The sequence below is a fragment of the Silurus aristotelis genome (genome assembly GCF_946808225.1).
Source record: "Silurus aristotelis genome assembly, chromosome: 4".
NCBI classification, from domain to species: Eukaryota; Metazoa; Chordata; class Actinopteri; order Siluriformes; family Siluridae; genus Silurus; species Silurus aristotelis.
The window spans coordinates 15454330-15477092 of NC_139577.1; the positions used below are offsets into that span (position 1 = coordinate 15454330).

At 38.1% G+C, this 22763-nt stretch overlaps 1 protein-coding gene and 1 long non-coding RNA gene across 3 annotated transcripts in view; one reads left to right on the top strand and one right to left on the bottom strand.

Annotated features, from left to right (window-relative positions):
- Nucleotides 1–22763, top strand: part of marchf8 (membrane-associated ring finger (C3HC4) 8) — a 72347-nt gene that overhangs the window by 5706 nt on the left and 43878 nt on the right. The window contains exons 1-2 of one of the 2 annotated variants that reach the window (XM_083539317.1): nucleotides 8415–8527; nucleotides 8715–8901. In XM_083539317.1, the coding sequence (XP_083395443.1) occupies nucleotides 8797–8901 (105 nt within the window). In that variant the 5' untranslated portion in view covers nucleotides 8415–8527; nucleotides 8715–8796. Of the gene's footprint in view, nucleotides 1–8414; nucleotides 8528–8714; nucleotides 8902–22763 lie in introns of those variants that run through there. The other variant, XM_083539316.1, reaches the window with a different exon arrangement.
- On the bottom strand, nucleotides 11504–21870 carry LOC310724898. The gene is made up of 2 exons (XR_014533199.1): nucleotides 16047–21870; nucleotides 11504–15804 (listed from the first exon to the last, which is right to left on the bottom strand). It is a non-coding gene; the product is annotated as an uncharacterized lncRNA (long non-coding RNA).

The window sequence follows — 22763 nt, forward strand, 5'->3', positions numbered from 1 at the left end:
GAAGACGGCTTCCAGCATGTCTCATACTCCTCATCACTATAACAAGGTACAGTGCAGATGTCTTAGGGGCAACCCTTGCTGTTTTTTTTTGATGAATTTTCATGAGCACTTAAAAGAGATGAGAAAGATTTACAGGCAGCTTAAGTGCTAAATTACAGATAAAAGCTAAACTGCTCTACTAGATGACCACAACTGACAAGCTCAAGTTTGAACTACAGTTCTGCTTAGCTCTGATCCACAAAAAAATATAAAATGTTAATCTCCAAAAGCATGAATACTGTTGATGTCTCACAGCTCCATCATTTTCTGGATCATTCTGAGCTTGTTTTTTTTAATCTTTTTTGTTCTTTGTGTTTATGTTCGGTTTCTTCCTGTTTACTTGTTTTGTCCTCCATGTCCATTAATGGCTCTACATTGTTTAGCACTTCTAAATTACTTCTAGGCAGGAATGTGCAGTTATCAATATTTACACTGTAGGCTTAGAAAAAACTGCTAGCATATCAGTGGCGCTGCAATACATTAAATTTATGATTATACTGATTATGATTCATTCTCAGCATTAAACCACTTTGTACTAGAAAATGAACTAGTTAGAGACTGTGAATGGTCAGATGGTCGTGGGAGACACCATAGGAAATCGATCCATTGTCCTGATTGATGATTTTACTCAAAGGGGCTCAGGTTATTGCTTACACTGGGGCTTTGAGCCAATATTCACTGCTGGCATTCACTGTAACATCTTTTGCAACCCTTCCTCTGTGCTGCCGAGGCCATCACTTTCACCAGAAGGTGAAGTATATGACAACCAAGACTAGGCTAAAAGACTTTTTAACCCTATAATAATTTTAATCGTACTAAGATTCCTCACGATTCATTTGATATTGTGTTCTTGACCTTCCTTTTTTTTTGTCTGTCTTGCATTGTAGCCTTGCTCAAAACACAAACAATTCATGCACTGCTCTATATACTACATTCACCAGTCCTTTCAACAAAGCACTATATAACTAATGGGTATTGATTGTGCCTTATCTGAGGTGATGTCATATCTCCAGTCCATAGTGCAGTTGAATTCCATTAGCATTTTATATACATGTAATTTTGCATGCCATGAATGAAAACGAGTAGGGAACGGAGCCAGTGCTACCTGGCTCTCGCTCGCTTTCATTCATTACAGTAATGAGACTTGATCTGCAGTTTTGGATGGAAGTAAATGTTTTGGGAGTGTGCTTAATGTCTTTTCAATTATGTGCAATTATTCATAAGTAGTCACTTTTGCTATTGATCTTGGTGTGACGTTTAAAAAAGATTGACATAATACATGTAGCAGGTCATATTTTAATATAACTGTTATGGTTTTTAGTTTACAGGGATGATTGGAGATGAACGCAGTGTCGTTACGTAGAGATTTGACTAAGTTTCCATCAAGGGAGATCTCACAGAGCCTTATCACTTAGAGTTGTTTTTACATTATGGTGATTGCAGTGGTGAGACAGAAAAGTTCCACTTTAGTGGAGGCTAAGTTGTTATGAAGAATTGGACAGTCATTTATTTAAACACAGATACAGGCAAGCATAATAGCTTATGCTGATAATTTTTTTTTCTTTTTGTGTAAATGTTCTTATCTTAGCTTAAACAGAACAGAACAGAAGGAAATGTTCCAACCTGCCTACATTATTAACAACTAGACAGCGTAATAACTGAGACTTATATATTGCTCGAGGATCTCAAGTTAGTCACTATATAGCACAGTGCCCATGGAAAATTATTCGGAATCCTTTTTACTCTGCATTTGATTTAACCCAACGTAACCCACTTCTGAAAAGCCAGCGATGTCATTTGGTTGTTATTTATATCCACAGTGAAGTCTGAATAAATGTCATTAAAGCAGTGCTGCATCTCTGTGGGTGCCTTCTATTAACTTGGCTTTCTGTTTTGACACTTTCTGCAGCTTTTCGGTGTCAGGGATTGGGTTCAGGGCTCAGCTGAATACTCACGTTTCCTTCCTGACACAGAGCTTATTTTTTCCACCCGTAACATTCCAACTACCTCTCAGCAATACTTTCTAGCACCGAGACACTCGTGTGTCCATGAGGGATATACGGATGCACATTAGCTCTATCTACTCGGCCTGTCTTCTTTATCTTTCTGGGATGTTGTTCATATATTCCAATTGACTGAAAATGGCATAGTTTTTACTTCAAATTGATTTATGTAAGTAACGGAATCCATTGAAAAAATAGGCACATATCAGCTGGTTGTTGGGGTTTTTTTGTTTCTTTTGTTTTTCAATTTATCTCCTGTTGGCTGCTCTACAGATATTTTATAGGTTTTTACAGACAGTGAGTCTGACAATCTGCAATATAAATTGAAATGAGAGCAGATAGCTGTCTGGAATTTGGTGACAGCAGAATTACTACTCCAGAATTGTTCCGAGTATAGTTTAGGGAATTACCGGAAATGTGCTCCTGTGATAAACATTTCCGAGGAAAAGACTTTCATTGCAGTTCTCAGTCAACCAGCAGTGTCCACTCATTGTTCGTGCAGTGGTATTATAATAATCAATTACTAAAATGATCTAAGCGATATAATAACGCATTTTGTGAATGTATGATCTGTTAATCATGAATGTCTATCCAGCGAACACTGACAATGAGTAAGTAATGAGACCTGGATGGGCTGCCAGTCCATCACAGGGCACCATGTGTGCGAACACACACACACACACACACACACACACACACACAGACTGGTGGGATGTTAGAGGAAGCCTGATAATACAGATTCCTTGTTCATATTTACACACAGGCAAAACTGTAATTTCTGTTAAAGATGCTGAAGAACTTGTTGGGTGACTGCTGCAAATGCCACTTATCATTTTTCTGGTAGCGTAGCAACCATGCACAATTATTTAAGTTAGCTGTTGCTGCCATTCACTTTAGTACATAATGATAAATCAATAAGACTGAATTTTGCCTTTTCTGCTGAATGTCCAGAGACCCAGCATCTCCAAAAGCAAAGCACATTCATGTATACTACTGACTGATAGATCAGCCTGAGATAATTTAATGCAGTGTCTGAACAGCAATAGAGTGCATGTTTCTTTAAAGAAGTTCGAAATGCCATTTTCCCCGGTATGATATCTGTAAATCCGATGTGGACGATGACAAGTACGTAGTATTATCATTGCAACAAGCAAATTTATAAAATGAGTAAAACATGGTCAAGGTCACAGAAAGGTCCGATGTCTGCACATTTAAGGAATAATATAAGAGTACATCAAGGATACACATTATTAACATTAACATCCCTGATCATGCTGCTGGCATTCCGTTGAGTTTTGCTTACTTCACCAAAGTGAGGAAGCGATACAGATTCAGCGTTTCCAGCTTACAGTGGGGCGCGGATGTTTATGAAATTTGCTTTGCTTTATAGATGTGTCGTAGGGTGGCTTGCTTGTTTGAGCCTGTGAAAGAGATTTGTCAGGAGAACACTATATCATCCCTAAACAAAGCACAACTTCCATCATGTGCCTAAAGTGGTTTGCTGTGTTCCCTCTATTCAGGACTTGATTAACAATTATGTTTCATTATCTAATTTTTGTAAATTATTCTTACAATCAATTCCTATTCCTAAAAATATCCTGTTTTATTTGTATTTGTATTTTTTTTTATTTGGCAAATGGAATTATACTGTAGAATCTCCATTTGTGAAAGATAACGCATTGCTTATTATTTCTGTCTTGTAAAGATTTTAGGACTTAAGGTGGCGCATTTGTTTCACTACCCTAAAGAAGGATTATTGCGTAATAATAAAAAAATACATAAGAGCATTACAGAACTGGTACTTTGACATGTTTTTGTGCTGCAGGTATTTAGATGAATTTGAAATTAAATGAATTTAGTGGGATCATAGGAAAACACAACAATATTAAATGCGATACATTTGGCAGACAACCTCAACCAGAGTGACTTACAATTATCTCATTTATACAACTGAGCAGTTAAAAGGTTAAGAGCTTTGCTCAAAGGCCTAACAGCAGCAGCTTGGTGGTGTTGAGAATAAAACCTCTGATTAGTAGTCCATCCTCTTTACCACTGGGCTGCCACTTCCCAAAACAGTGCTTTATGTGCACAAATTTACAAAAAAAAAAAATCCCTGAAACATAAAAAATATTTGATGTGTTTTTAGGCATAAAAGTAGGATACATGCAGAAATGTGTGATGTGGTAAAGATTTATCAGTATTACTTTTTAATTTTTGTTATATCCTATAGCTTTGTGTCACTATTGCGTAATATGATTTTATGAAAGTTTAGACTAATAATGCATACTGTGTAAAATGCTCATTTAATAGTTTTATACAGTATGTACACGGTAGTGTGTGTGTGTGTGTGTGTGTGTGTGTGTGTGTGTGTGTGTGTGTGTGTGTGTGAACAGCACGTATGCATATGCAAATCTTCCCGGCTTGATTAGTAGTGCTTTCAAAATCATAATGATTGGTTTTAGGGCTGAAACGATTCCTCAAATAACTCGAGTAGTTTGATTAGTAGTCCATTATTACTGACGCACCACCCGCTTAACTCTGGAGCGCTCTGGACAGGTAACACAGAAGACGATGCAGAATGAAAAACAGAGTAACGGGAAGAAAACAGTGAAGGGCGAGGAGAAGAATAAGGCCAAAGAAAACACCAGAAAATGTCCAAAGTTTGGGATCATATCAAACTAAAACATAAAGGAAACACTGTAAAGTGCGGTTACCGTTTTTAAAGTAATTTGCAATTGATTTTTACATTTTAATTTATATACAGTGCGTTCAGTAAGTCCCTCCACAGTGGCTGCGTAAAGCAGGTATTGGAGCATGTTTTTAAAGCCGGTCGATAAATACAGGGATTTAGTTCATGAAAAATTTCAAGCAGCTTATTCAATTTCACAAAAAAGTGCATCTTATTCAATTTCTCAATTAATCAATTAAATAATACTCGATTACTAAATTAATTAATCGCAGCAGCCCTAATTGTTTTTTAATTTCCTTCTCACCTCTTTTGTTACTGAATAAAATATTTTATCACAGCCATAATAAACAGTGCAGTACAGCCTGTAATTGAGGCCTATAAGTCCTGTGTACTCCATGGATCTGACTTATTTTTCCAGCACATCACAGAGATCAGATTGAGATCTGGAGAATTTGGAGCTAATGTCACCTCGAATTCTTCATAATGTTCCTCATATGATCCCTAAACATTTTTTACAGTTCGTCAGCTTTTGCTTAAAGTAAAACCGTTTGCCCTGAAGGGCTGTACTTGGTCTGCACTAATATGTAGCTAGGTTCTATGTATGAAAGTAACGTCCACTTGAATGGCAGGACCCAAAGTTTTGCAGCAGAACATTGCCCAGGGCATCATACAACATCTACCTACATGTCTTCTTCAAACACTGCATACCAGGCACAGCCCCTAAACCCTGCTGTTTTGGGGATGCCTTTACCCAGTCATCCAGGCATCACAAACCTATTGAACCTTTTTATTACCATCTTGTATGCTTGTCTATTTTTTTTTCATTGTTTTAAGACTGAATGTTCTTCAAGTTTAACAGACACTTGCTGTCTAATATATGTCATAAGTGGTAGTCTAAAAATATAAACAATCCCATACGTTTTCGGCAGTTCAGCTTTACTTAAGCTTTATGTATCATGCTTCTAATGAAGACCTCTGTTAAATTAAGCGGTATATTTACATATCAGTAAAATTATTATAAAATTATATAACATGTTACAGATCAGATTTCTTCTGGACCGTGTGGACACAAACATTGGATCTTTTTAAATCAGACTGGAGAAACCTTCGTATGTTGGCCTAAATTGAATATGTGGCAATGCGGCATGAATAGAAATGGTCAATAATGTCGTCTCTGAGTGAGAGCAGTGCGGCAAGGCAACAGTGGTGGAAAGCAACTGTAGTGGAGACAATTGGGAGATTTACTTGATATTTGGGGAATCTATTCGAACTAAAGTGCAAGGAGCCCAATAAAAACTGTGTATTGTAGTGAAACAATTGCCCGTGAAATCAGTGTACTCATAAAATGCATTCTCTTTAAAGACACTCATTCCTTACTTGCAGCTGCAATTGTGACCCATTAAGCTGCATCTGATCTGAACAGAAAAGTCGAAATTCTGTAGAAGAAGCGTGTAATGTAAACATAGCTTTATTGCAAACCATTTCACTGCATTACCATATGACTGAGTGTGTTATTCTCTCAGATGGCAAGCTGAAAGACCTGCAGATGACGGAGCCGTTGCGTGATTAACCTCGGGCCATTGTCGATGCAGTCGAGCAGTAGCTCAGTAAATCACTGGCTTCTCAAGTAGCAAAGTAATTTACTCAGCATTGCTGGGGAAAAAAAAAACCCTCAACTAAACTTTCAAGAGAAAAATGGTGATTAAGTTTGCAGCCAGAATCTGATATAGTGCCCAGCTGCATTTATTTACGTCCTTCCTATTCTCAGTTCATCAAAATGAATGTCAACAAAACCTAGCTTTTAGCGCAAGTGTTAAAAAGCCCCAACTGCTAGTTTTCATTGTGCTACAATGCTTCTCATGTTGCTCATTTTATATTTGACAGTCACGCATGAGTATATAAAAGTATATTTCACATTCATAAGTGTAAAAAATATGTTGATATTTTCACACTGAAACTACAGCTAGCAATTCACCATTCTTTGTGCACACGTTGATAGCGGTATGTACGGTGCATGCCTTCATTTAAAGTTTTATAGAGGGATGCGAGGTAGAAACTGTGCGCTGCTCTCAGTTTGCTGGTTTTATAAGCGAGTTGAGCTCATAAGAGATCCTGTTTTCCTCAGTGACCTGTAGCACTCTGCAGTGGTGGAGTTAAAGGAGGAATTGCAGCATGGTGAATGGATATTTTCGGACTTACCGTCAAGACTAATGACTTCGAGTAAAAAAGAAAACTAAGATAAAGGAGTATTTTTTTCCCCCACCAGATGAATGCCTGATGTTTGTATTGTGCCAGGATGGCTAGGCAAGCTTTTACATCTTTGTATTACAGTGGAGTAGTTTATAATACAAGCTAATTTAGTTAGACTTGATATTGTATTGTCAATCTCAATGGCAATTTTTTCAATCCTGACAGCTTTGTCAGAAAATAGGGCAACATTTTAAGGCAAGAGTGTACAACAGCATGGCAGTGCAAATAGCCAGGCAAGCAGTTTGCGTACATTGCCATGCTCTGTCTTGCATGTTGTTATTTAGAGTTTATAGACAATGGTTTGTTTAAACACTAGTAAGGTTATGGCGAGGGTTCAGTCTCTCCACTTTTGTCCTTTGGCTGTTTATGCCCTGATACATACTTCTGTAAATTGCCCTGGATTAGGGCATCTGACAAATGTCCTAAATGTACATTTCAATGATCGCATGTGCATGAAAAGACATATTTTAGTAGGAAAAAAGATAGCTTTACTGACCACTGAGGCTAAAATCTGCTGCATCCATAATCTAAAGGTTTTTTTTATTTTTAACCAGGACCAAGCATGTTTTTAGCAGATGTTGATTTTTGTCTTCTTTTTTTTGTGAGCAATAAACATTTCACAGAATCTAGATCTTATACCAGATGCTGTTTTTCTCTGATGGAATTGGTTTGTCTTATTGATAACTTATGAGGATGTGTGACTGATTTGATGCTGGACTGTCATGAGAGCCCTGCCTTTATACGCTGTCCAGATGTTCCACTGAAGCCCGATTGAGTGAATCACCCTCCTTTTGGCAGGACAGATGGAACAGAATAAATTCATCTTGTTTTCCCATTATTTTTTGGATGCATGTTCAGTTATAATGGTGTCACATTATGAGATATATTTTGATTTTTCATTTTCTGTCAGTTGGAGTTTGGGAAAATTAGGTTAGCTTTCACATATTCTGTAATGTAAAAGCATTGTTATATTATAATCACCACATAAAGTGAACTCATCTACAGTCTGGGTGAATGGTGCCTATTTTTTAAAATGATGTCACTGATAATTAGCTTTGTTTTGTTCCTGGTGAATGTGGTTAATGTGGTTTAGTATTTCTTTGCTGTATACTGTTGTCTTATGGGTCAAGCGTTGTGGCAGTTTGCCCATTTGTTTGGTTACTGAGTCACTGAGGTGAAGCTATTTAATTGTTGTCAGGGCAGCAACAGATAGTCATAACGCCAAAAGTGTAGAACTGAAAATGCAGGCTATTAATAACTGGACATTTCTGACTTCCCAGCAGAGTATGAGCAAATACTTCTCTTTAAATGAACACCTAATTATTTGTAAAAGAAAGCGGGCGTGTGGGCGTATGTCAGTGCATTGGGGGCTTTATGAGTCTGCCATGATAAATTGTCACTATTTTGGCTGATTTACAGTTGTCACACACACATTTTTGCATAAAACAGACACAAAGCATTGATCCAATTAAACGCTTAATGAATCAATGCGCTGATGACGTACGAGGAATATTTAATGTATTTGTTACAGTGAATGCTTTTTGAGGTAAGCTTTTTAAAAACTAAGTTATCCTGTCCTGTTTCACAATTTTCATGTCTCTGTCTTTTTCTCTCTCTCTCTCTCTCTCTCTCTCTCTCTCTCTCTCTCTCTCTCTCTCTCTCTCTCTCTCTCTCTCTCTCTCTCTCTCTTTCTCTTTCTCTTTCTTACTCCCTACCTATCACCCATCTTACAGGTTGTGATTAATGGTTTAATCCATCATGCTGCTGCTGGTGGGCTGGTTTCTGTGTTTGTGAGAGCTACACTGCCCTGCTGGGATGAACATGCCACTGCATCAGATCTCTGTCATCCCCCGGGATGTCACTTCCTCCAGGGGGTCTGGCAGCTGCGGAAAGGCTAAGGACAAGGACCGGGACAAACAGGTGTGTCTTTTATACACTATAGAGTCCAGACCTTTTCTTTCAAATAATATTCACACGATATTATTTTGCACTAGGTTTTGGGAGGGGGGGACCACAATCAGAAGGGCCTCTGAAACTCATTCTCACCTTTGCATTATCCGTCAGGATTCATGCTGGTGTTTATTGCACCGTTGCAGGTTTACATTTTGTTGTTTGTAAAATCACAGATCTGGGAGTAATTATGTAGTTCTGCTCTGTAAGGCAGAATCTCCTTGCTTTCAGATTTAAGCTGAATTAAAGGAAGTGTGTACTCTAGAGGAAACCACCCATAGCAAAAGGGGGGAATGGGTGGAGACAGCTGGGTTCCAGTAAGAGAACTAGAGCTGCATGACTGAGCAAAACGCAAGAGTATGAAGGAAGTAAAAAAAAAAAAGAACATATTCCTAGTACAAGGTCCATGTTGACTTCTGTTCAAAGACACACTGAACCAAAAGCTTCCGAAAAGCTTCCTGACTCTTAGATGAAAAGTGGCTTATCCAGTGGTTAGTGCCTAGTGGAGACTGAAAGGCTTCTACTGCATCATTAGCGCTTTAGGCCTGCTATGTTGTTCACTTGGCTCATCTGGACAGAGTAATTACAGATAAGGCCATGGCAGGCCTTTGTGCCAGATGCTCTTCAGACTCAGTCTGAACCACAGGCAGGCACCTCGTCACACTTTGAAGGACTGATATGTGGTGTGCTGGGGATTTTTTTTTTTTTTATGTTGGAGTACAGGTTTATTTTACAGACTCACCACTGCATGGGGCGGCATTGTGTTCAGGCTTAATATATACCATCACCACCCTCCCGAAAAAACTCCCCTAGGCTGGAGGAGTGAAAACTTGCCTTTTGCTCTAGACTTGGGGATTGACAAAGGTGATTGAAGGAGGACAGTAATGAGTATGTTGTCAGTAGCCTAAGACAAAAAATGTCACATTAATTTCCAGATCTTTTGCGAGAAAGAGAGAGAGCACTGCTTCTAACTAAACCACATAAAGACCTACAGTAGCTTATTAATTTGCAATTTATTATTCAGTAACTACTATCAAATATTCAGTAACTGCATTGAAACCAAAATAGGGACAATATTTAGTTACAGCGTGTGCCCGTTTGACAAACGGTGCGTATAATTCCCATGCATATTTGTTTCTCTATAGTATTTATTTCAATTGCTGCTCTATTGCTTGATTTTGAGTTCAGATGATTAAACTCTTGTCACCTTGACCACAGTGGTTTTCTCTGACTTAACTTCGTGCACTTAGCTGCACTCTGGGTTTTGATAAGAAACCCACATGCTTTTGCCCAAGTGGCCAAACACAAAAGACATGCTAAGACAACATGCTGCCCAAGCAGTGGCACTATTACTCACACACAATAGAACTCGAAGCTCGAGTGCTGCAGGCTGGATGGCCCAGGTGCTCTTGAGTAGCCACTCATTCTGTTTGTGTGATGAAGCATGTGTGAAGGAAATGTAACTTGGTTAAACTCGACAAGGCCCTGTCACGTTTGCCGTCTTTTACTTTCAATCTCTAACAGTGAGGGTGGAATTTAAACAGCGGAGACTGAATGTCGGTTATCACTCATTGCAACATAGTAATTTGTATTTTGTCCATAATGACCATAATCCATGAAACCTCTGGGAAATGTGCTGCATTTTGAATAAACCTTGACTCTGCATTCACATTGCCGATGCTGTGATTAACAGTTACTTCATTGTGTTTTAACATCAGTCTGTCATGTGATAAGTATAAATATAATGATTGGAACTTATCAGATGTGTTTCTCTTTGCATTGTGGCTTTGTTTTGGGATGTATCTGACCTTTAATATTGTTCATGTTCCTCCTACATTGTTTGGGAACTTCAGAGATTGAAGTATTCATTGGTCTTTTAGCATAAACTGTAATTCATTGATGAGTGAAGGATGTAACTCTTTTGCCTCTTGCACACAACTCCTCCTTCCGCTTTACACTGGATTCAGTCTTCCTTTCGAATACTTTTGGAAAAAGCAGAAGCCCAATGACATGCAATAATCTTCCAATTTCTTTGGTCGCATTTTGGCTGGATCACGGTTATGTATGAAGAAGGATTGTACAGCTTCAAAAAATCTAGTTTAATCACCCTCTGGCTTATAGAGCTGTTTGGGTGATCCCACATGTGCCACCATGTTTCCATGCACATAAAAGATGGAAGTCTGTGTTCATCATCTTTCCCTTGTGCTGTGTGAATATACTGTGCATTCTACAATATAGGCACTGATTTTTTTTTATGATTCCAGATAGTGTAATGTGTAACCTGACACATTAGACATTATCTTGAAAGTTATAATTGAATAAATGAGGTCACATGCAAGATATTGTTGAAAACAATTATACATTTTTTTGATTATGTAAATTGTTTATTTTAATACAGAAAGTTCTGGTTCACTCATTTGATTGGACTGGTATTTCACATCTCACACTTTGCATGTTCACTGCATGATTCCATTCTAGCGATAGTTAAAACCATTACTACACTAAGTATGGACTGTCAGTGGGTTTGTGCATTGGCATGACAACATGCAGTGTTCTACCTAGCTGTGGCTTCTTTTCTTTGGGAACTATTTCTTTTAACGGATCAAAAAATAAACAAAATATTCCACCATATTGTGTCTGAAATGTTAGCTAGTATATTGGGACATTGCTTTTATACAACAGTTTTAAAAACAAAAAGAATAATAATAATACACACTGGCAATCTTGCTGTTGTAATGAATATCAGGCTATAGCCGAGTCACTGCCCTATTCTGTACAGCTTTCTTTCTATTGTAATGTAGCTTATTTACATCTTTTGAACTCAGGGAGACTGCAGGCAAATTTACAGCGGAAGTAAACACGTGAGAATGAATTACATGTATGTATTGTCTTGATAAGGTGTATGTGAATGGATACCTTTTTACAGGTTCTATTTGAATGCTTTTTTGCATTGTAGGTGTGAACTGCATTAATAAAAAAACATTGAGCAAAATTGCTTTTTCAAATGATCTTATTTTGTCTTGAAATGGTAAAAAATATTTATGATTTAATACCTGTATTTAATTATTAAATGTATGCATTCATGCATTCCTTAATATAATGATGTATACACTTGTACACAGTTGCAGTAGAAATACCCCAAACGACACAAAACAAATTGACAAATAAGATTTTGTCACTTTTGGCTCATTTTAAAGTAAAATTTCACCTACCATCTATTTCTGTAGGCTTTATTAAAATGACATTTATTGCAAACTTTATGTAATACTGCCACATTTTTAGTAGTAATAATTTTTTATCTGGAAAAGAAGAACTGACTGTTTGACCCCAGATGTCTGCTTCTTGTAATTGTTGTGTTAGAAATATGTACAATTCCAAGATTCTTTGTTTTTTTTTATTTGTAGCAGCAAACATTTAACCAATCATTTTATGTCCAAATATCTCTCTTACCAGATTGTGCATTGCTTTGGGGTTTTTTAAACGGTTTGCTATGCTAATAATGCTCATCAGCCTTGCAGCGCTGCAAATAAAAAAAGTGAAGCCATCAGGCTGCTTGAGGGTATTTACTGTGCAGTGGCAGGGGTTTAATGCCTGCACTATCTCATTTGGGTCCTTCTGAGCTTCGTCAACACTCTAATCTCTCTGAAAGAGGCAAGGGGCTGTTTGATTTTTGGAGTTGAGTCATAGCAACTTCTGTTAGTCAATATTTGACATTAGAAGTGCTATCTGCAGAGCTCAGAATATGTGCTTATCACTGTTTATAAGTAAATATACAAATCTGAACCCTTTATTTGCATACACTGCAAGCATGACGATTTATTTTTTTTAGAATAGTTTTACACTCTGGTTTAAATTGAAGACACTGTCCTCTGCAGTGCCTTGCAGCGAACTCTACAGGAAAATATTCAGGTGTCCTTCACACTAATGTTTTGTGGAAAAAAAGGCTGCTTTTACAGAGATGATGAAAATATTTTTGGTATCTGGACTACAGACAGTCTGGTTATTTCTGATGCACATTTTCTTTCACTGTGGACATCCTTAATCATAAAAGCAGCGTTTACCCATCCCTTCACCCCCCTTCCATCCCCATTTTGCTTTTCAACATGTGGCTCCGTCTTCAGTATGCTCGACAGAATAAGATTACTGAGTATTGAGCAGTTACAGCAGTTCGTCTCAGTTTTGACATATCCATCAAATGGATCCATCATATCCATCAGTAGCTACAGCGCATGGACAGTTGTCACACATGCTGCTGTAAGTCTCCCTCAGGGTCTCAGCCTCAGGCCCTACTTTATTGTATGTCTTGAAACTCCAGTGTGTTCGGTAGGGGAAAGTTTTCACCATGTTTGAGTTTAATGTGCACAGGGGATTGCCAAGATTTGAAATCTGCCAGTTTATAACCTGCAATATTTGCGAAATATTAATGAATAAAGTGTAAATAAATTCCCCAATAAATGGTATTTTTTCTGTCATTACAAACCCTTACACTTGTAGTATTTGCTAGAGCATCTGGTAGAGCTCATTAATGTACATAAACTATTTAGACAAAAGTATTGGGACAACTGTCTTTTCCAGCCATTTTGGCTCCTTCCCAAACTGTTGGAGGCACATAATTGTATAGGATTTCTTTTTATGTGGTCGCATTAAATTCTCCATTCACTAGAACCTGGAGATCCAAATCTGTTCAAACATCAGTTAATGAAGATATGGTTTACATGGGTTAGAGTGGAAGATCCTGAGTAGCCTGCTATAGAGCTCTGAGCTCAACCCTATTAACACCTTTGGGATCAATTGGAGCACTGACTGCCCCCAAGCCTCCTCACCCTAAATTAGTACTACAGCCCTTGAGGCTGAATGAGCACAAATCTCCACAATCACACTTTGGAATCTTCTCAGAAGAATGGAGATTATAACAGGAAATTGAAACTAAATGTTGAATCTAATATTAAAAAAGCACATAAGAATCATATGGTCAGGTGTCTACAAACCTTTGTATATATAACATGGCCAATAACCATCATCTTTAGCAAAAAAAGCGATCCATGACAAATAATTTACCTAAAGCTTGTGGCCAGAAAAGTTAATAAAAGATGTCAGAGAGTGTCTGAGACTCCTTTGACACATATTTGACCAAAATGTTTACTGTCAGTAATAATGGTAGAATGATTTAGCACTTATCTCCAGCATGGCAGACTGCAATGATTTTGGATCCCCAGTTGAGCATGTTTGGTGAATCATATGTGTTAAATGTCCAAAGACTGGATTTGCACACCACTGGCCATTTTGTATAATGAATAATATTGACCCAACGTGTCATTCAAACGAGTGGCATTCAAGGTCAATGGCAATGATTTTCCATAGCTTTTCATGGTGCCAGATCAGCTTCCCCTAATACACCTTTGCGAAGTGTACTTATGAGGAGTCAGACAAGAGATTCCCTGAAGCTCTCGATAGATCTGACATGGCCACTCGAGAGCTGAAGTATTGAAAAACATAATTAAATTTGGAGTGGAGGACACAATGCTCCAAGCCTCCAGGCAGAACAAGCGGCAAGGAAATAGCTTTAAATACATGTTGTTGCATTTAAATTTTATTACACTGGCCTTGCATTAATGAGTTCATTTTGTGTTAATTAGGTAGGTGTTTTTCAGTGTTTTGAAATGAGAATTTATTTAACCAGAATGAGAGGAAAAATAGATTATTATATGCGGTAAAACAACACTCGTACAAGCCCGTTGAAGTAGGATCTTTGTGCCATTTAAGTGTTGCTGTGCTGAAGTGAAGTTGATTACTGTGAAAGCCTGTTATTACAATTACAAACACCAAGGGTCAGTGAGACGGTCAGTTAGCCAGATGCTGAGAAAGAAGCCATATATCCATTTAGCCCTGTTTACTGGATCAGTCATTCTCAAGAACTGAGCTGTGAAAATGCCAATATTGTTGTCAGTTCAGCTAGTACAAGCTGTCTATCTGTCTATAGGCGTAATGCTTTAGTGCATCTCTTTCTCCTTTTCTGTCAGTCACTCCTGCACCAGATGGACGTGCTAACAGTGGTAACCATTAAAGACTTTTTTAACGGTCAAATAACGAGGCTAAAACATTTTGCCATTTGGTGCCATTTTTGCTTATGGAGTAATTATGAGGCTCAAGGGGTTGACCCAAAGAAGTCCTAATTAGCACTAGTGGCATCATTTCCTGTCTGTGTATGCCAGCTTTTCTCGTTTAAAGCTTTTACAAGGGAAAATTGGGCCAGAAGCCAGGCAGCGCTGCCATCGTCTTCCCTGGCAGAGCTGAGAATATGGAGATAAGATATAAGCCGCCTCCTCTCCTCTGAAAGATCCTCATACAGAAGCTTGGGACTGTCTCCAGGCTTTGAGGTGGGCTTCTCCTTCTCACTCAGCCTCACTGGATTTATAGCTGTCTTTTGCACAGTGTCTAATTATTGGTGACTTGTTGATTATGCTCTGCAGACTCCCACAACCCAGATGATTCACTTGGCCGGAAATCGGATGCAGCATTTCAAAGTCTTAAAAAGGCAGAGGAGCTTTTAGGTCTTTTTTTTTTCCATTTCTTAATCTTTATACAGGGGGTGGGGGGGTGTATTTGTTTGTTTTGTTTAGTTTTTTAGGTTGAATCACATGCAAATCCCAGGTCCAATGCACACATCTACTTTTGAGCATTGGCAGTTGGTGTGTGTATGCGAGAGAGCTTTTTCTCAAGTGTATTTTAGAGCTGTCATAAAATCTGAATATACTCGTTGCTGTGCTATACTGGTGTGAGCATGACAGTTCAAGTAATTAAGCTTGCTAGAAAAACAGAGACCATGTTAATTAACTTGAACATGAACTAGAAGACAGGCTCAACTAAAACTTTCTTTTCGGCTTCTCCCGTTAGGGGTCGCCACAGCGGATCCTTCGCACGTTTGATTTGGCACATGTTTTACGCTGGATGCCCTTCCTAACGCAACCCTCCCCAATTTATCCGGGCTTGGGACCGGCACTAAGAGTGGCTGGGGATGGTTCCCTGACCGGGAATCGAACCCGGGTCGCAGCGGTGGGAGCGCTGCATCTTAACCACTAGACCACCAGGGGACCTACAGGCTCAACTAAAAATACTATAATTATCTATATTTGTAATTTACTATAATATTCTATAATGGAATTCAGCTTATAATAATGGGTCCTCAGTCACAGAAGGACAAACTGCCCTTCCAGGCTGTGGCTATATAAAGTGTATAATCACTAAAAAATACATGGATTCTTAGAAGGTGCCTTGAATACAAAATCATTTTCCTAATGCCATTCTCATTATCACAATTTGCCGTTAGAGCCATTTTGGCTAAAGTATTCTTTTAATCACTGCCCAATTGCGTGTCTGTTCCTAAGGCATGTGTCCTTGGAAGAGAAATCATCATCGTCGTCATCAACGTATTAGAAGGTACACCTGCATTTTTTTCAAGCTATGTTTGTATCAGAATATGCTGATGAAGGACACAGTGTAGTCAAGATTTTTTTTCCTTCTTCCCTGATAGGTGTGATACGGCTGTTTTTCTCAAATAGCTGACAGCCATATGTGGAGGTCTTGGCTCATCAAACCCCTGATGGTTAAATCAGACTGCAGTGTGTGTTCTCAAAGGCTGTGCTGTTGGTTACAAAAGACCTGCTTTAGTCAAAGACATTCATACAGAGAGCAAGTGGAACAAAATCTGCTTGGCTTTTTTGTCAGTTGTTAGTTTTCAGGGCTCTTTCTGAAACAGAGAGATCATATAATATCAGTCTCCTCTACAAACTCCATATGGAAAAGTGGTTTTATTTATTTGTTAATGTTTCATTAAAAAAAAAAAGTTTAGGCTACAGATGGATTTTGGATGATACCAACCTGATTCTCTTCGATTGGAGACCACTCTGTGCAGTTGGGGATGGTTTCACATCAACAGCCTAAACATCCTTGAAATTACTGAACATCCCAAGAACTTTGAGGATGGACTTGGACTGTAATTAATATCAAAAGTTTACTACAATGGCTCAGAAACACACCTACCATTACATTAGCAATTATTAAACTATAATGAAAGGACATTCAGTACACCCAGATAAAGACTGGTTTTCTTTTGAGTCTGGTTCCTTTCAAGGTTTCTTCCTCATGCCATCTCAGGGAGTTTTTCCTTGCTACAGTCAGCACTGGCATGCTCATTAGAGACAAACTTAGAATTATAAGGAACAAACTTATACATTTGTTTTAACTGCTTTGTCACTGTAAAGCTTCATAGTTCACAGTTATATAGCTGAGCAATTAGAGCTGAAGATGTTGAGGTTGGGAGTGACGAGGATGGACAGGATCAGAAATTAGTTTATTAGTGCATGTAGGAGGTGAGGGAGGAGATATTGAGATGGTTTGGACATGTGCAGAGGAGGAACATGGGGGTATATTGGTAGGAGAATGCTGAGGATCGAGCCACCAGGAAGGAGGAAAAGAGGAAGACCAAGGATGGGGTTTATGGATGTGGTGAGGGAAGACATGCAGGTAGTTGGTTTGAAAGAGGCAGATGTAGAGGACAGAGGGGTATGGAGACGGATGACCTCTAATGGGAGAAGCCGAAAGAAGAAGAAGAATTAAGGTTTAAGGGCCTTGCTCAAGGGATATTAAACCCATGATCTTCCAATCAGATGTCCAACAACTTATCCAATGAGTTACTCTTTCACTATACAGATCACATGTTGTTCCATGTGCACACAGAGGAAACACCTGAACTTTTTGTTTAACTTGTTATATCATCTGGGAATTCTCCACACTGTGTAACTGGCCTGTGCAATCACCTTATTCAAACAGCTGTACCAAAGAGCTGTGATTGCATCACTGTTTTTTGGGATGTCTGCAAAGTGACAGAATACACCAAAACATCCTGACTCAGGAGAATTATTTTTTCAGTATTGCGGTATTATTTTTCAACTGTTCAAATATACAGTGTCCTTCAGAATTGTTGGCACTTTTCATAAAAATAAGTATTAAATAATAAAGCAGGCAATGCCCTCAATTACTTTTGCTTGTACATAAAATAAGACTATTTTCATTGCTATTTGAGTAATTTTTTTTAATAGACAGTATCAGTCAAAAGTTTGGCTATATAATACTGAAGACATCCAAACTATGAAAGAACATCTATACAAAAAGTGTTAAACAACACAGTATATTTTTACATTTTAGATTGTCCAAAGTGTAGCTTTGATGACAGCTTTGCACACTCATGTCATTCTCTCATCAGATTCATAAGGTAGTCACTTGAAATGTTTTTGTTTTGTTTTTCTTCTTTTTTTTACATTTTTAATGTACTTTAGACCACTACTACAACTACTGTACAAATCTATGTTATGGCAAAAAACACAACAAGCCGCCATTACTTTAAGGAATAAAGGTCAGTCAATCTGAACAATATCAAGAACTTTAAATGCATCCCCATCCCCAAGTGCAGTCATGAAAAAAACACTATCAGGAGAAATGCTCTCATGAGGACTATAACAGGAACGGAAAACAAAGAGCTACCTCTGCTGCAGAGAATAAGGTTATTAGAATTACCAACCTCAGAAATCTGCGATTTACATAACTGCTTTTCAGAGTTCAAGTGGCAGACATATTTCAACATCAAGTGTTCAGAGATGACAGCGAGAGTCAGGCCCTCATGGTCGAATTGCGGCAAAGAAACCATTACTTCAGATGTACAACAAGAAACACAAAATCCGTGAAAAGGGGATTCTTTGGTCTGTGGTTCAAAGTTGAGATTTTTGGTTCCAACCCCCCTGTCATACAAAGACATTGAGAGGGTGAGTAGACTGTTCCACCATGGCTACAATAGCATTTTGCAGCAACATGCCATCCCATCTGGTTTGCGCTTGTTCGCATAATTTGTTTTGGAACAGACAATGACCCCAAGCACACCTCTAGGTTATGTCATCAAAGTTGTCATCAAAGCTAGTTGGCGCTACTTCAGACAATCTAAAATATAAAACATATTCTGGGTTGTTTAATACCTTTTTGTTTACTAAATAATTGTGTTCTTTTATAGTTTGGATGGATTCAGTATAAATGTACAATGTTAAAAATACTAAACATAAAGAAAAACCGCTGAAGGAGCAGGTGTGTCCAAATGTTTGACCAGTACTGTATATAGCCTGTAAACCTTAAGAAGATTTTTTTAAACAAACTTATACATACTGTCTATCTATTACTATTTTTGTATTTGCTCTGTTTGCAATTAAACCTTATCGTGTTTCCCTGAGGTATGTATACATTGTGGACACCTGAGTTATCAAACGCATATGCTTGTTGAACAAACCATTCCAGATATCACAACCCCCATTTGCTGTTATAATAACCTCCATTCTTCTTTGAATATGTTCCACTAGATTTTGGAGTGTGACTGTGGGGATGTGCTCATTCAGCCACAAGGGCACTTATGAGGTCAGTCACTCATGTCAGATGAAGAGGCCAGGGGCTTCCAGTTTAAATCTGGGCTCTGAGCAGGCCATTCGGGGTTCTGCCACCCTTGACAAACGATGTCTTCATGGATCTTGCTTTTGTGCACAGGCGCATTATTTTGCTGGTAAAGGTTTCCGCTGTTTAGGAGCGGTAAAGTTAAATTGTAATGCTACAGCATACAAAGACATTCTTTACAATTGTATGTTTGGCAACAATTTGGGGAGGATATATAGAGTAATGGTCAGGTGTCCACATACTTTTGAGATCATTAATTATATAAAAATACATGAGCCGTTCCATTTGCATAAAGTAAAACAGCTGGATATTTTCCAGGAACTGGAGCACACTGTTCCCACACACAGTAAAGACAGTGAAGGGGGAAAAGATCACAGTTTTTGAATTGCACAGTTCAATTGACTCTTATGATGGAAGTTTCAAAAGCAACTATTAAATACTTTTCATAATAACCAGCTGTTTGAAATTGTTGCTAGAGGAAGCATATCAGAAAATGCAGCATAAGAAGTGTCATTAGAATTATAATTGGCATGTGTTTTATGGTCAGATGAGACCAATATTAAACTTTTTGGGCATGGACGCTATTAGCATGTTATTAGATAAAAAAGAACGGTATGAAACAAAAAAGCACCTGATACCCGCTGTAACATACAAATGGTGGATTATTGATGCTTTGGTTTGGTTTTGTGGCTTGTGAGTTTTTATAAGAAACCTTGCCTCTGTCTGCAAAGATGCATTTGAAGAAATACATAATTAGCATTTTGCAATATTCATCCGTGGATTCAAACCCAGTTAAAAGTTTTTATTAAACCAGTTAATTTTTATTCCAAATTGAAAAATGTGTGTCTACATGCATAACCCTTAGAATATGTAGGAAGCTTAAAATGCTATGCATGGAGGAGCATCTTGTTTGTGTGTGCAAAGTAAAGCAGACTCTGAAGTGCTCTCTATAGACAGTTTTCAAATGACGAAGACTATCATCAAAACGAAAGAGCAGGAGAAAGTGTCTGGTTTGTGTTGAGTAAATTGTTTGGACAAAGCACTCTTGTAAATGTAATGTTCAGCATTGCATATATATCAAGGACGCCACAGAAGAAATGTAGTGTAGTTAGATGTTGAACAGAAGGCAATCTGCTTGGAAGTCAAAAGGAATGTGGATGCAACCAAATGTTGTTGTTGTATTATTGTAAACGCCAGGATCAGAACTGAGAGAATGAGACGGGGATTGAGAATTATAGGCGATCAAAGAGCGCTAAATTTCCATGTTTACTATTGTCTAATTACATTGTGATCTGTGTATAGACATCTGATGGCCACCGGACATACGCATATAACTTCTTTGTACAATGCACTTTTATAGTTGCTCTGAGCAGGACTCTACTCACTACCTCATACTCCCACCTTTTCTAAAGCATCATATTATATGTATGCATGTGTATTCATACAAATATTGCTATTTGAATTTTTGGTTACATGCTATTTGCATTTCATTGGACCATTTCATTGCACCCTGCACAATGACAAAGTTTATCCTAATCTAATCTGTTCAAATGTTACTGTGGATATTTGTTTTCAGTCATTTCAACAAGATATTTCCACAGTATTTATTATTCAATAAATAATCCAATCATTTACCTATTGTCCTGATTGAATTCATTAACTGATTGAATTTCCCACAGGCACCATTTACTACTCATTGGCATTTTAAATACCTGTTCATGCTGTATTAAAAAAAACACCCATTGTTTTACTTACTGTTTATCCTAAAACTGGTTGCCATGCTTTGGAGGGCTTTTTGTGAAAAACGCTCACAATTTATGCAAATTATAATAAATAAAAACAGAACATGTACCATGTAATTTACCCCATGGGCAAAAATGTTGTTGATTTTTTTATAGTAATGATGGAATAGCATTCAGTGTTCAGCTCAGTGGAGTGGAACATGTGCAATGTCGTAAATATTTTAGATTTGAATCATAAATGAATTTCCACATGCTCTATAAGACCGGGCTTAATGCAAGAACAAAGCGCTAGAGTGAACAAATGTAAGATTTTAATTATATGTTAATTAGGTTTAAGTTATTCTGAAGTAGACAACAAAAAGTACACAGACATTTAACCTAAATTATATTCTCTCTGTGAACACATGCCTGATGCTGCAAATTAATGCATTTCAGAATAAAAGGAATTCCAGTGGAAGTGGTTTTTTTGGGTTAATTTGCTAATGCTCTTGTTTTAAATAAAAAGCACACCATAAGTGAGACAGTGTGGTGTACAAACATGATTGCAAAACTACAGCAAAGTTAAATTTAACCTTAACTTTAGGACACAGTGGAAAAAGAGAAAAAATGTCCTTTATATCAGCACAATGTTTTATGTGTTATGTTTCACAGTTATTCCTTAAATGTTGCAAGTACATACGGTCAGATAGTTTAAGGTGTTAATGATGAAATCCAGATCCAAATTTTTTTCTTTTTTTTTCCAGAATTTGCTGTACTTTTACATTCTTTAATTATTTTTACCATTTATGTTTATAACTTATATAAACTATAAGGGTCTGTGGACCACCTTGAATTTAAATGGCTGAAGTGCTAGATACCACTAAGTGATCCGCACGTTAGTATCTTTCATGTGATGGAAACACTGGGGCGGGTGTGGTCAGAACAGAGAGTGAAGGCCCATCCGAACGTATCGGGGGATAAGGACCGCCCACTAGAAGGCCTCTGTGTAACCTCTGTAGCAATTTCCCCTTAGAGTTAGTTGGCCCAAAGTGTGAAGTTTTGCTCTTAGGTCAAGGACGTATTGAATTTCATTTTTACTAGGTGAAGTTTTCACGAATGACATCGAGAACTTCTCGCAGTTTAAGGCCGTATAATAACTCAAAGAGGAAAACCCCGTGGAGGCTTGCGAGACCTCTCATACTGCGAATAATAGGGGTTTAAGCCATCTCCGTTAACAAAGTTCTGAATCATATTTTAGAGGGTTTGATTAAATCACTCCACTAAGCTGTCGGTCTGAGGATGATAGACGCTAGTACAGACCGATTATATCCCCAATCCAATTTCCATGCTTCCGGGTGTTGCGTTGCGTGGTCCACAAAAACTAATACAAAGCGATGCCCCCGTGCACTCTGCTGTAATGTCCCGACGAGGTCAATTCCACCTCGATTTGGGGTAATGTGCGCAAAGGCGCTTTTGGGCATGCCGTACACCATCTACACACATTGCCGCAAATGCATGGAGAATAAAACTTGCCGACTAGGCAGTCCAAGGTTTTCTCATGTCCCAGGTGTCCAGCCATCGGGTTAAGGTGAGCCGCATGAAACTGAAGCTCTCTGCAGCTTT